This window comes from Rhyacophila brunnea, unplaced genomic scaffold (genome assembly GCF_057557595.1).
Source record: "Rhyacophila brunnea isolate RB1 unplaced genomic scaffold, BYU_Rbru_1.0 scaffold_4, whole genome shotgun sequence".
NCBI lineage: Eukaryota > Metazoa > Arthropoda > Insecta > Trichoptera > Rhyacophilidae > Rhyacophila > Rhyacophila brunnea.
In genome coordinates, this window is record NW_028233068.1 from 10,993,837 (window position 1) to 11,008,783 (window position 14,947).

Consider the following 14,947-nt stretch of genomic DNA (forward strand, 5'->3'; position numbering starts at 1 on the left):
TAAAAAATTAAACACACAGTGACATCTGTTTGAATAATTATGAAATACTAAGCCACAAATTATCGGTATTATAGCGATTGTAGTAAGAGCTTCGCTCTATATTCAATGTGTGTCGTTAAAAACTATAGCGTGTCAGGTAGTGCCTTAATAATATCGTGAGGCATAGAAAGCGTTAATATTGTATGTACACTTTTACAGAATGTGTGGCTTTGCTTTTTCTTTAACGCTTGACCTTGCAAGTATTTTATTCTTCATGTAAATACAATTGTCATGTTTTTGATTACGTTGAAGAAAGGGTAATATTATAAAGATTTTGAAGAAAACCTTGTATGAAAGTGATAGGACCCACTAATTTTCATACAATCTGTCGAATAAGAAATATACTTCTATTTTTTTTGCATACAACAATGGCACTTATGTCTAGTTTTTCAAGTCCCCTTAGTTGTAATATACATATTACATATTATTATATAACTTTATAGCACGGGGATCTTCGAATACTATCTCTTTCACTCATTAGGATGTCGCATACAGCACCATCCGTGCACTCCCACTGCCGCGCAGCAAACGTTATGTTATACACACAGATGGCAGAGAAGGGGTCACCGATTTAACTATATAAGACGATGCTTGAACCTCAGTTATCAATTACTCAGACAGAGTACAGACTCTAATTCACTACAGTAACTTTGCTTGCATTCTGAAAACGGATAAATGCGGTTAGCCGTAAGCCCTATCGGAGTCAAGTGAACTATTCGATTGAACTAGGTACATAGTCTGACTATGCCGTAGTTTCAGTATAGATTACCGCGCAAACTTATTATACTCGCAAGGCTCGAAATGGACCGGAACGCACCGGAGCGCCGTTCCGGTTCATAAAATCCACAAAATTATCGCTCCGTCTCGTGAAAATATTAATTTGACCGTCTGAGCTAGGTATTTCATATAATAAAAAAATAACAGACTTATTTTTATAAATCACATTTACAATTAATGTAGTTATAGTATTATATAGTTGATATTTTCGTAAAATTATCGAGCGCTCCGGTTCGTGAAATTTTCCATTTCGAGCGCTGTATACTCGCGTTGTATCAAATTATTGTAATGTAGAGTTAAAAGATAAAATATACCATACACACTTCGATCAGCCCACGACTTAAGTAAGTTCTGCGCTCAGTACACTACCTTTCAAATGTTTTGGGCTCAAATCTAAGATAGGTCAACGACTGAGTTATTGTTACACATAGAAATGAGATACCATCCAAAATCCATTATGCACAGAAAAGCAGAAAAAAATAAAAACAGAGATGGTTGAATTGAATAAAACAAACCAAGTACAAAATAATTATTTATTTCAATTGCAATAATAGTTCTCACCTTCTTTATTACATTATTTACTTAAAATCAAAACATAGACATTATTATTTATTTACAAATACAAAATTCTGTTATTGACCGCCAACTATAATAACTTGACATACGGCAGTTCGGAGAACTAATACCTCGCAGTACATCGGCAATATTTACATCACATCACTAACGACAAAGTTATAGTTGTAGGTCTTTAAAACAAATTTCCTACACTCATATATGTCGGGAGTCACACCATTGTAATTCATTATTATAAACAAAAATTCAGCCGACAAAATAGTAAGTATATTAATTTTTAAATTGAAGAAATGCGCCGTAATTTATTATAGTAATCACAAAGCAAATGATTACTTTGTTAACAAGTTGGACTATTAAAACAGAAGTCGTTAAATTGGCCACCGATAAGTTTTTAATGATAAATCGCATAGTTTGTATAATTTGTATATAATAAGTCAAAAGTCAGCTAGCTAGCAACGATTATCCAATGAGTTTCATTTAAACATAAGTGATCTATGATATAGCATGGACATTAAAACCAGTGATTCATCAGTCTATTCGACTTTTAAGATTGGTACAGTATTTGGTGAACTGCATAAAGCAGTGATTTCCAAACTGGGGGGCGCGCCTCCCTGGGGAGGCGCCGACTGTTGCTAAGGGAGGCGCGAAAAGCTTAACACAATAATGTAGCCACAGGTTTGCAGTTTGCAAGTGCATAGTTTATAAAACTATAAAACTATTAGGCAGCTAGTTATAAACTACATAAAAACAATCCTATAAAAGTTAGGTTGTTTGCAAACCTGTATGAAGATATGGAGACTAATTTTATTATACCGAATTTCTATACTATTGTGCACAAGAGGAGGGCTGACAGGGCTCCAACCTAGGGGCCCGGCATCGGGGAACGACCAGTTAAGTGAGATAAACACACACCACAAATTCGTTCTATTTGTAAAAAAAAGTCGCCTGCGGCTCTGTTTCGGTTACACAATATTAACATTTTATAATATAATATGTGTCTGTGTGATACAATTTGATTTAATTGTGTGGTGTGTGTGATAGATGATAGTTCACATGTAGAATTTTATTTTATTATTATTTGTAGTGTATTTCCTGACTAATAAAAATGGCTACGGAATACTAAATACGGAAACAAAAACCTTTGTTCAATTTTGGTTGAATCGAACTGAAGAATAATATAATACTTTGTCAAGAAAAGCAATGCAAGTAGGTACTGCTACCATTCGTAACATCATATTTATGTGAAACGGGATTTTATGCATATGCAATGAAATCCATATATCGAGCCCGTTTAGTAGAAAAAAGCACTTGTGTAAAAATGTATTTAATGAAATAAAGGTGGGGGAGGCGCCAAGATTAAATTGTTTTAAAAGGGAGGCGTAGTAACGTTAAGTTTGGAAACCACTGGCATAAAGGAACTACTTCCGAGGCAATAACATATGGCTGTACATATATGGAGGACAACACAGAAAACTATTTAATTTTGAATGTAGACATCATGTCCGTGACTCTTCTGAATTAATCTATTATGGTCTAACCTTAACTCATTCACCTCTGACAGCACAGCTGTTGTGTCCTCATAGTAATTAAATGCTCCACAGCGAAGCGGCTAATGAAAAACAACATTCTGACTCGCTACCACACAGAGACACACACTTTTTAAAAGATGAGAAATCTTCTGGTTCAACTGAGGGTCCCTCAACTCAACCGACATATGGACACTCCCATAGGATATGATCAAGATCATGCAATTTGTCACATTTGAATATACTAATGCTGAACTCAGTTTGAATCACTTGTATAATGAGATGGTTTAAATATCGTCACCGGGTGCTCCCATGACTGCGCTACCGTAGGCCAGATCCCAGTAGTGCTGAGCCCTGTACTTGGCTAGATGTTCTCTGGCGGAGCGTTCGGTGGGGCAGACTTTGAATTTGATCTCTCCAAAGCTACGGTTGGCGGCAGTGCCCTCCCAGACCAGCTGGCAGGTGTTGGGCACCTCCACTCCGTCTTGGTCTTTGATTTTGTCTTCCGCCCATTTGATTCGGTGCAGCATCAGCCTGCAAGTGGAAATTGAACTTGCACTTACATAAGTTAAATGATTTCGTATACTAAATGGTAAGGAACTTGAACTCCTTAACCCTTTCCCGGCGACCGTATTCCAGTAGGATACAGCTAGTACGTAACACATGGGCGACCGTATAGCAGTCAGATACGCAAACCTTGACCTGTGGATAACGCAAGAAATATTTTTCATGCGGCATTGAGAATTTTATTAAAAAATAGCCCGATCCATCCGCCTACTTCCACCTATATAACTTTGTCAAAAATATGTTGTTTTAATTTCATAATCATCGATCTTTCGAACCCTCTCGATCTATTGAGATTCGCCGGTACGATTGCATCAGTTCAAATCTACGCGGTATTTTACAGCGCCTGCGCACTAGGCATACAAAATATTTTCATTCGAGTTCGAGTGTGCGCCGAGTGATTTACCTTGTAAAGTTGAATATTCACCGCGATCTTTACAACACCATGTTTGCGGGAATAAAAGACAACCAAAAAACCGAACCGAAAACAATAAATAATGTGTCGTCGAAATATTTCTAAATATGTACTTGAACTTGTGTTCTGGATTATGTCATTTATTTTTATTACTCATGGTCATGTTATCATGTGTCACCCCAATTGTTTGAAAGTCATAAATCGAGCTCATTATTGAAAGTCGTAAATATTTGTAAAGATGCGTCCACACGGAATGAAAAAATATAATATATTATTATATTTTAGTTAGGACGATTGCGAGTTTTACCAATAAATTACGAATTACTATGAAGGAATATATAAAACGTATAAATAAACGTAAGTATAAAAAAAAAACACACGGGTATAATACAACATAATATAAAATATAAATCATGGAATATTGACTTTTCAACTATATTACATATTATCTTTGCATGCAATTTAATGTTTATAAAATTTTAAAACCTCACGCAAAAAATGTTTTTATAGCACTTAGAAAAAAATACGCAGATTTTACAAAATAAATATTGTTTTTTTTATAAAACATAAAACGACAATCACTAACATAACACAATGCTCAATAAAACTGAAAAGTTTAATCTAGTAAAAATCCAAATTTCACTCAAAAAATAACAAAAGAAATTATTATAATATTTCAAGCAGTGTGGACTCAACTTTACGTGAACCATAAAACATGTAATAATATGCGACACACACATAAAAGCTATTATTTTCAATATTTTTAATGGCATTTTTAATTGTTTCTAACATGAGTAAAATATTATAGTGAGTGATTTATTAATTTTTATGGGCGCACAAGCGTGTCTACGTCATCAAACATGGCTCCGTGATTTTTCAATACAAGGGACTATCAATGGTTTCATTGAAGTAAATACAGCTAAATTCAACAATCGATTCTATTTTTTAGTGTGGCACTTCGAACCTTATGTATCTAGGCATGATAACAGTTATACCAGCTATTTTTAATTGCCGTATTTATCATAATACAGCGAAGCACAGCATTTAGAAAAACCTTCCCGCAGAGCGGGCTTCTTTCATATTGAAACTGACGCGGCGGCCGGGTTAAAAATGTTTTTAAAAACAAAGTTTTTTGTTAATGTATAATAATGTATAGGTTGGTACCTTTTAAACTTGGAGTGTTGCTTAGGGCCACCTTCAGTGATGATGACACAGCAGCCTCTGTGAAGGAGAACGCATCCAGTCATGAAAAGTTGCTGCGCATTCTTCTCCACTTTAAATTTCTTCGATGCAGTCTCAAATAGGTCTTGGACTCTGAAAAGAGTAAAAAAAAATATTAATATGGACATTGACAAATTTTCCTGATCCCATACATGGATAGCACTATCATAAATTTATGAATACAGACCTTCCCTCGTAAACACGTGGTACTATTCATTCATACTCGGGGTCGCTACTAATTGACTAGATCAGTCCTACAAAAATGTCCAGTCAACCCTTTTAGAGCACATATTTCATAATAAACTCATTTAAAATACTATATACATTAATAAATTAAATTTTAATAAAACATAAATACGAATTTTAAAATGCGGTGCTTATTCATATACAAGCAGAAAGTTTGACCAACTATAAACACATATTAGTGGAAAACCATGTAAAAGCAATCTATTTTAATTTACATGCCATATTATACAAAGCATATAAAATGATTCATAGTGGTGAAAAATATGAGGTTTCGATTTATATTCTTTGCACTGTTTGCGGAGTCTCACATCCCCATATCGCCCCCTACTCATTGAGTCTCCTAGCATTCTACTCCTGTCAAAAAAGGCTAATTTTAATTAAATATAAGTTTAGTTTATTTTTACCTGTAAAGCCCCACATGGACACCGAGCGTTGTGTCTTCTTTTAACCGGTTGGCTCTCCTCTCTCCACGTTGTTCTCTGGTCAGCCGTCTCGCTGCGTTGGCCTCTTCGTGGGCCTTTCTTCGCTTCGCCATTTGCTCCCTCACATGAGCTTCAATTTTGGTAGGATCTTGGACTGCCTCTGAACCCAGCACTCGCATGAGATTAGATATCCTATGAATGACACCATGAATAAAGTTATGAACAATTCTATTTCAATTTTTAGCAAACCATTACGTTGAATGTTCTTTTTATTTATTCAATTATTTCATTTTTTGTAATGCACATTATGACCAGTATGTATGTTTCCACACCACACTGCGGTACTCAAAATTTATGGACCTCTCTTTTACCAAGATTTCTGGGAATGAAAAGCCTTTATACAGACGATTTTTTGCGCGGCACTGTATCAGAATACAATGGAGGGGTTGAGTTTGACTGTTTGCAACCTGTTTTATAAAGAATAAATCTAAAATTCTAACCTCAATTTGGGCTCAGCCGGTGCTTCGAGACCTAAACGAACTTTCTCCTGTTCTTCTTTCCACGCTTCTCGTCTTGTCTGCCGTCGTAGTTTTTTTCTTTCTCGCTGTGTGAGGAATACTGGCATATAGACGGGTTTGGTCGGTTCGGCTGAAACACAAATATCAACATTGCATCATACTTACCTCTTTAGTATAGATAGACTATAGACTATATAATAAATAAATAAATAATCAAAAAATTAGAAAATAGAGCAAAAATAAAAAAATGCCAAAAAAACAAGCTCTTAACTTCGAATTATAATTTTTAAGAGAGATTTACATTTCTCTGCAGATCTAAGATTTTTCTTCAGAGCTAAAAAAACAACACAGGATACTGTTTTTTCATTTTAATAAAATTTAACAATTTTACCTGCCAAATGCCCTTTTATGCCCAGTAAAATGATTAAAGATAGAATTAGATTTTTGTGTAATAATAAATTTAATTTAATTTTTCAAAAACCTATATCTTGTGTCGCCGACAGCAGTGGTCAAGGGTGGAGGAAGGCTGTGGAGATCCGATATAAATAGTGCACACTACACTTTGTCAGTCATACTTATTTGTTTTCCTAAGAATACAAAGCATAAGGCTAATCGAGATCCTGATCCTGATGTTCTATTGTAATTATTGATTTATTGTTTATATTCAGACTGGTGTTCTCATCATTATAAAGTTGAAACTGATAATATTGAAGCAGTTGGCAAGGTTTCTGTTTCAGGACCAAAACTAAAATAAACTTACAGGGAGGTCTCATCTGAGTGGGGTGCTCAACAAGATTGCTGATGGCGTCTTCCTTGAGATCAGCAGCAATGTCATCAGGGTCTCGGACAACGCCCGCTGCGAGAGCCTTCGCGTTGGCTGCATCCTTTTCCTCTTCCGTCATCAGGATAACACTGTCCCACCTTAATAAAGATACATACAATTTATTTTTAAATCTACCTCGTTGCGTACTAACTGTTCAATTAAATAATGCCCACCAACGCAAATCGGCCTCGTGCCACACCCAATCTTAATAGGACATTATATGTCAAAGCACAAAAGGTGATTTGATGTATCGCCAGTCGCAAGTCTGGGAATGACTCAAGGGCATCTACCCAAAATTTATGCTGTCATACATTCAAGTGTAATCCATAAATTTATTACCAAAACATTCCATAGGATAAGAGCAAAGTAGAAGAAGAAGAAAAGAAAAGAAAAGAAACACAGCGGCAGAGCCAATCATTATATGAGCTCCTCACGCTTGCCGTATAACGCTGCAATTTCCTTTAGACATCATTCAAGATAGAAGATAATAATATGTAAGAGCCTAAATATGAAAGTTAGAAATATGAATATTTAGTACTAAAAAAAACAATGAAACCAATAAAAATATTATTTCATTTTGCTCTGAGTGAGTAGGATTTGGCATTACATTCTACATATATGGGCAGTGTAAAAACGGTAAGTAGCGTTTGGCAATATACTTGATTTTTCCCAATTATCTCTCATACGATAAATCGATAAACATTTTGTCGGACACTCACCATTCTAGTTCCGGTATATCGTCAGCGTCTTCCATATCAGGTGCCAGGAGAGCCATTTTGGTCGCCGAAGAGATGCCTGTCTTCCTGGCTATTTGGGAAATTTCATTCTGCAGTTTTTCTAACTGGGCCTGAAATAAATTTATTAATAATTAATAATATTGTTTCACAAGACAAAAATCTCACAAATCACGTGGCAACATTCCGAATGAGACGTAAAACCAGAAGTGCACTGCACTGGATACAATGTCTCTCATCTACTACTGTTTGGAACAAAATGTACACAGTAGCCTTCATAATAGTACATAACAGTATTGTTGCAAATATGGCTACGCGATTTATGGATTTGACGGTGGCCACCATATCAGACCTTAAGATTGATCAATCGGCAGTGAAAATAAAAATATATTATATGGATTGGGCAGTGTTGCTATAAAAGCAGATATTCATTTTACAAAGCACAAATATAAAAAAACAATATGTGAATTTTGCAGATGTGGGATTCGAACACACGACTCATGGCTTCGGAGACGGACACTCTTGTCAGTAGAATTCAAAATATTAATTCAATGTGTAACAGCTTGGTGTACTAAAATCCCCTCTTTCGCTTCCCTATTCGTTCCCTTTCACATGAAAGCATTAGACACTTTTTATTTGTGTGTACTGTAAGTCGTTAAGATGTGTTAATAATGTAAAAAGTTTTGAAAGGTGAAGGTAGGAAGATTATAAGTCGTACTGCGAAGAATAAAAATGGCAAAAAAAGCTTATTCGGAACATAAACAGTGTTGACGAAAGAATCACGGCGTTGACAGGACAAATCATTAAATTTGTCAATTCAACATTGCCAAATAACTAAAAATATCCTAACGCAATGAGAATAAATTGCCGTATGTTTTGTATTTGATATCTCTGTTTTTATCAAGGAACTGGAGAATAATATCTTCCTATCCTGGCAATACTCTCATAATACAATAAAAACACAAGCGCCACCGCCAAGCCACAAGTTAAACTAGTCTGCAACTACACCGTAAGTGTAATGAAAAAAAGGTTTGTTAAGTTAAACCGAATGCAGTAAATGGACGACATCAAATGGATTTCCGCTGAAATTTCAGGGCAGGCTAGGTTTATGAGATGCCATTGTCCGGCAGCAGATAATCAAGAAAAAGAAGAAACCTTTTACCTTCATCCGTATTCTATCGGCCATTTGTTGAAATCTACCCGGTTCATGGAATCGTAGGGCCCGTTTCGTTCTTAAAGCAGGTTTTGCTGCAACGCGCGAATCAAACCACGCTGCTTCCTCTTGTTCAGGTCCAGACTTCGATCCTAACTGTGCTTTTAGTTCCTCACGCTTCTTCGCTCTGATGTTTGCCTATGAAAGAGACAGATTCCAATAATATAAGTTATTTAACAATTTACAGTCTAAATTAAAATCAGTAAGGCGGTTTCAGACGATGTGTCGAATCTTTTTGATAGGGGTTTATTTTAATATTATTCAAATACATCAGAAACATACTTACTTATATTAGGAAATTCTTATATAAATATTTACAACAAATGAGACATTTTTTCAGACGTGAGGCCCAACAACAGTAGTGTAGTTAAACAGTAATGGCTTGGTTTTACTATAGTATTTAATAGGAATGTCTCTGAGTTGTACCAAATTAAAAATCTCTTATATAATATCGTCGCCGTAGGTGTGAAGGGAGCCAGTCTACAAAATCATAATCCTGAGAAACAGGCGCGCAAAAATTTTATGTTACAAAAAAACTAACATTTTTTTAATGAACTTTTTTGTTTTTAAAGATATAACAGTGAAACTTTGAACGTAGAATATACTTTGTGGTGTTATCTTTTTATTATTTTGTACAAATAACTAAAAAAAAAGTATCTTAGAAGTTATGTGTTATATCTCTTGACCACTGAATATTGAAATGTGTAGTCACAAGAGTTTTGTGGCTTAAATCCATTAACCACTGCGTCTTTGATGATTTTAAAATGCTTTTGTGTACTTTACTCGTTTTTACCATATTTGTGGCTTGGCTCCCTTGACATCTACAGCGACGATATATTAAATTGATGATGAAGAATTACCTTTAAAGTTGGCAGATGCTGTGGCATCAGCACTTGCCTGCCGGCGTGGTCAACGGCCCTACCCTCCGTGTCCAATATCAGAGGGCGCGGTCTCTCCCCGGCTGTGGCCGCGTCAAATCTTGTTCCGGCAAGTTTCGATTGAATCTTGGCTTGCAGCTCTGCCATGCGTTTCTGCTTTTCATAATCCTCTCGGCTGGATACCGTTGTAGCTATAACCAGATAATAATACATATGCACAATGCGTTTCTTGTACATTTTGCGACAATCATTTTTGTATTTATATGTCAGTCGACTAAACAATTAAGTTCCGAAAAATGTTTTTCACATTTGAATGGGTGTAAACAAAAGAAAACAACAAAAAACATATAGAATTGTATTGTGTAACCTTGGTCTTGGGCACTGTTGACATGTTTATAAATATAACTGCATACATGTGCCTGGAATTCATTTCAATGAATGAAATTGAATTTTTAATTTTGATCGAATTTTTTATATTTCTGAGAGAAGACCACTTCATGGAGATGAAAAATTCCTGTTACTGTGAGAGTGTCTGCCTCTGAAACCATGGGCTGTAGGTTCGAATCCTACGCCTGCCGAATTCATGTTGTTTTTTCAATGTATTTGAATACAAAGCATGTACGCATTAGAATGTCAGCCATTTAGACGTATGTATGTATGAAGAAATACATTAAGATGCAATATGACAACATTAAAAGCCTCCGTAAAATTAGCATTTAAACGTGTTTAAAGTGTAACAATAATTTAAAACATTTCTACTATTGAGTGTACATTTTAATAGAAATTACATAGATGATATTTTATTAGGTTGTCATTGTTTTTCGTGTCTTGGTAATTTTTCTCTTTTCTTAGCCAGGTTCCCAGTCATTCAACCACCTAGATGGTGTACCCATAAAATTAAATATTCAGTGTTTATTTACAATAAGTAAAAATAACAGAAACCGGATAGTGATGGTGACTCACTTGGCTGTGAATAGAGTACAGGTTTGATGACTCCGGGCGGTGGCATCGACGAGCTATTAGAGTTATTAGAGTTGGGGAGAATTTGGACTTTGATTTGAGCTGCTGCTGCTCGAGCTGCGCTGACGGCGGCCACATTAGGATTCGTGGGAGCCCTGGAAAATATCACAATATGTATTAAAATTATTATCAATCAGTTGTACATTAAATAGCTGGTATCTAAATAATGTTACATAAAACTAACTTTGCATCTTCCCCTTTGAGAGCGATAAGGGCCCTTTTCCTCTCTTCAATTTCTTTCTGCGCCGTAACCATCATGAGCCGAATTCTATCTGCACTTAGCGTGGTCATTTGTGCTCCGACAGAATCCAACGGCAGTGCACTGTGGTCCGGCGGATGATCGGGGCCCTATAACCAAAAAGAAAATAAAATATTACAAATTGTCTGATATAAGGATCCAAGGAAACACCGCCTCCACCTGATGAATCATTAAAATCTGTAAAAACTCCTAAATTTACACATGGGTTTGGGAGAGTGGCTCACAACTATTCTTCATAAAAAAAGTCCTCCACTCTGTGAATGCCCATATTTTACTCTACTTTTAAATTGAAGCATTATGACCAAATGCATAATCAAACTTAAGTGCCTAAGTGGCCTTAAGCAACACTTAACCTTACGCCACCTTAGTTGAAGTGAGAAAAACAAGGATTGTGTTTATTATTATCCTTATTACAATGTCTTGATTAAGACTAACTTAACATCGACATCACATTTGGTCATGAGAATTCATCTGAATTCTCATTTTTTGTCCTGGTATCTAGAGCAATGACAATTCAGAGAGTTTGAAATTCCTTACAGAAAGAAGTGGACAAGCATCTGTTTATACAGCCAGAGCAGTCAAACTTCTGGAGCTGAGCTCGACATCAAATGCCTGATGTCGAACTCAGCCATCTACAAGAGACGCATTCTTCAATTCTTCGGTCACATAGTAAGAAAAGATCTGAATACCCTAGAGATAAAAGTGATTCAAATGGAAAGTGACTGAATTAACAATGACTGAAGTAACAAAATCAACGCATAATCGCATTAGATAGAAGGGGATTCTTGGTAACACCTGTAATTTGAGTGATCACCATCGTCAGTAATGAGACTAAGGATAAAGAGTATAACGAAAATACCAAAGACGATGACAACCCGTTTGTGCAAAGCTTCTCCAATTTGTCAGCATCTAGGTTGTCCAAAGACGCCTCTCTACAATTTTGAACTCTTTCTTTTTTTTTACCATGTTTGATCCTAAGAAGATCGATCATATGATAAATGGATGTTAGCCACCAATTAGGTTCATACTCTGGGTCCAAAACACATAGACGAAAACAAGTGATTTTTTTGCCAGACACGGGATTCAAACCCGGGATCCACATTATAGGCTTACAGGCTCACGATGGCCAGTTGGAACTCTTTCTAGTTGGACATAAACAAAATAGAAACCTACTAAAATAATTACCATCATTTTCTGAACTAACATTAAATCAAAGCAGTTATTACTTACATAATCTTTACTGTTGCCAATATCTTTAGAGGCACCATTTTCTCTCTTCGCATCATCTCTTTTGCTACTCTTTGATCCCTTGTTGTCTTCAAAATGACTATTAGATCCCCTCGCAGACTTCGCGCTGTCTGTAATACCGTCCCCTTTTGATCTCTTTCCGTCGCTCCGTTCGCTGGCGTGCGTTGACCTGTGACGCCCGTCGCCACTGCCGGATTGCGGCGCATCCTGGTGAGGTCTCTTACGGCTCGTCGCTTGACTGGTGCTGCTGCTGGTCGTGCTGGATTTATTTTGGGAGGACGAAGCAGAAATGGCGTCATCGGCCAATTGGAGTATTTTTTCTGCAAGGCGTGCGGCTTTTTTGGAGTCTAATATCGAAGACAGTTTGTCAGCTGTTTTGCGGCGATCATACCTGAAAGCATTCAATATCATTTGAGAGACTTCATAATAAACACCAACTGTATTGCGTTGATAAGAGGAGCGATGGATATTTTTTGAACAAATTACTTAGGTATGGATATATTCCACTTGCGTACGTGAGATCTTAGACAAGATTTTGTTATAAAGTAAAAAGGGTCTGTTTACTTCCACAAGTCCATACTCACTGTACGTCTACATGTATTTATGTAACACTTTTCTCTTGTAATATTGTGAATACTAACGCTAATGAAGTTTATCATTTTAGTGCTGAGAAGCACGATTATGACATTCACGGTTCTCTCTTAAAGTGCGACAGACATGAAATAGTTTATTTTAACCCCAAGATATTTATAGGTGCAAAAATTAATTGAAAAAATATAATCTCTAAAATTTCATAATGTAAAAATCCAGTAGCAAAAGTATTTCGATGGTGACTTTGTAATAAGTTAAAAAAAAAAAAAACTGATTGAATATAATGAACGTAATAGTGGGAGCAAAATTGTCACTCATAACAATTGTAGGATGCGAGTTTTTAGTGAAGATAGTGATAATGGGACGGCCTTCATAATCTTATTAATGGAATAAATTCACATACATAGAACCAAAGACTGTATTAAGCGAATAATCAATGAATCTCCGCACATATTTTGTGAGTCAGCCAGTCCAGCGTAGCCTATTGCATATTTTACATTCTTACTTTTGAGAACAATGGTTACCGAAACTAATCGTTACAGTGAAACAATCTAATTTGATTTGTGATCGTTTAAAAAGGTGACTTCACTGAGTTTACGCAGGCAAACACTATGATGCGTGAATTAGAATATGTTAGTTTAAATTTAATTAAAATTTGTGTTTTATTATCATATGTAAGTTTTCCCAAATAAAATACCGAACGAATATATTTGAGTAAATTATGATTAATTTTACATTATTATAGGAAAAATAATAGAATTAACTTTTTCAAAATAGAAATATAATAGTGAGTATGTTATCTTTAAAACCACAGGCCCGAGTGGATAGGTTAGCGAACGATCATTACTTGTAACAAGACTAGTAAGAATCCTCCATTGTTGACGATCAACTGGATTTTAAAACGAGAGGAGGAATAAAAGTTAGGTAACTCACCCATTAGTAAGACAAGTAGAGGCGGTGGACAAGAGCGAAGAATCGCTGTAGCCTAGACACCGGTAAATGGCTTTGTCCAAGGATGGCCGCAGGTCTTCCACCTCTCTCCGAGAGAGATATTGCGAAGACATCCTTTAGCTTTTATTTTCTGATATTACCACTGAAACAAAAATAACAGTTGTCGGTTATACGAGCGACACGCCGGAATAAAATAATTCCTCAGAACACGAAAACGTTAGGAAAAATAAATAAATCCTTACGTAGGTGACTTCCTGAATTAGAAATGTAGTTCACATGATTAATGAAGAATAAGTTATGTTTTGGCAGTTGAAATTTTTACAATTTGATCTAATTAGTTATGTGGTATTAATATAGTACTAAAAGCAGGACTGAGGTCACTCAATTTTAATTCATATATCGTTTTGTTTTCATGAAAATACTCACATAAAGTCAAAAAATAACAAATTGTTAGGTTATGTGTTTGTGAATACGAAAGGAATCGTAATGGAACGGCGAATTCGTTTAATTTTACACCATTTTGATCACCCCACGTAACAACAATGCAATCAGAGTAGTATACCTTTATAAATATACAATCACGCAAAATAAATTAATAAATTAGTATACCAAAGAACAGATAACGTTACAAAACGTTGCATTGACATTTACGATGACCATAGAAATCAGTAAGATTATAAAATAATTGGATAATAGAGAATAAAAAAAGTTGGATAGGTACATAATTATATCCTGAATAAAATTACTTATCTTCTAATACCTATTTTACTTCAGGCCCTTAAATGCCCTCAAAGGTCGTGATTAAAATTATTAACTACTCTGTTGACTAAAACGTAAAAACCTAAATTGGATTGGATTACCTACATATTATTATTTAAATCTCTTCTATTTTCAGAGGCTTGTATTTTTTAATAACATAAAGTTATTTT

At 35.5% G+C, this 14,947-nt stretch overlaps 1 protein-coding gene across 1 annotated transcript; it reads right to left on the reverse strand.

Moving 5' to 3' along the window:
* Positions 1-1,335: 1,335 nt before the first annotated feature.
* Prp3 (pre-mRNA processing factor 3) lies at positions 1,336-14,676 on the reverse strand. The gene is made up of 13 exons (XM_085954015.1): positions 14,445-14,676; positions 14,001-14,160; positions 12,459-12,867; positions 11,154-11,317; positions 10,913-11,064; positions 9,932-10,140; positions 9,021-9,209; positions 7,844-7,971; positions 7,062-7,222; positions 6,284-6,431; positions 5,766-5,975; positions 5,059-5,208; positions 1,336-3,449 (listed from the first exon to the last, which is right to left on the reverse strand). The coding sequence occupies exons 2-13, from the start codon at positions 14,129-14,131 to the stop codon at positions 3,203-3,205; spliced, it is 2,298 nt and encodes a 765-aa protein (XP_085810141.1). The 5' UTR covers positions 14,132-14,160; positions 14,445-14,676; the 3' UTR covers positions 1,336-3,202.
* Between the last annotated feature and the right edge of the window lie 271 nt (positions 14,677-14,947).

What these genes read in the sequence shown, in the direction of transcription:
- Prp3 (XM_085954015.1), bottom strand. Translation starts at nt 14,131, where the DNA reads ATGTCTTCGCAATATCTCTCTCGGAGAGAGGTGGAAGACCTGCGGCCA. An exon ending in TTGGCAACAGTAAAGATTAT is followed by an intron (nt 11,318 to 12,458) that starts GTAAGTAATAAC and finishes TTTTGGTTATAG; the next exon opens with GGCCCCGATCATCCGCCGGA. An exon ending in GTCCATGTGGGGCTTTACAG is followed by an intron (nt 5,209 to 5,765) that starts GTAAAAATAAAC and finishes TACTCTTTTCAG; the next exon opens with AGTCCAAGACCTATTTGAGA.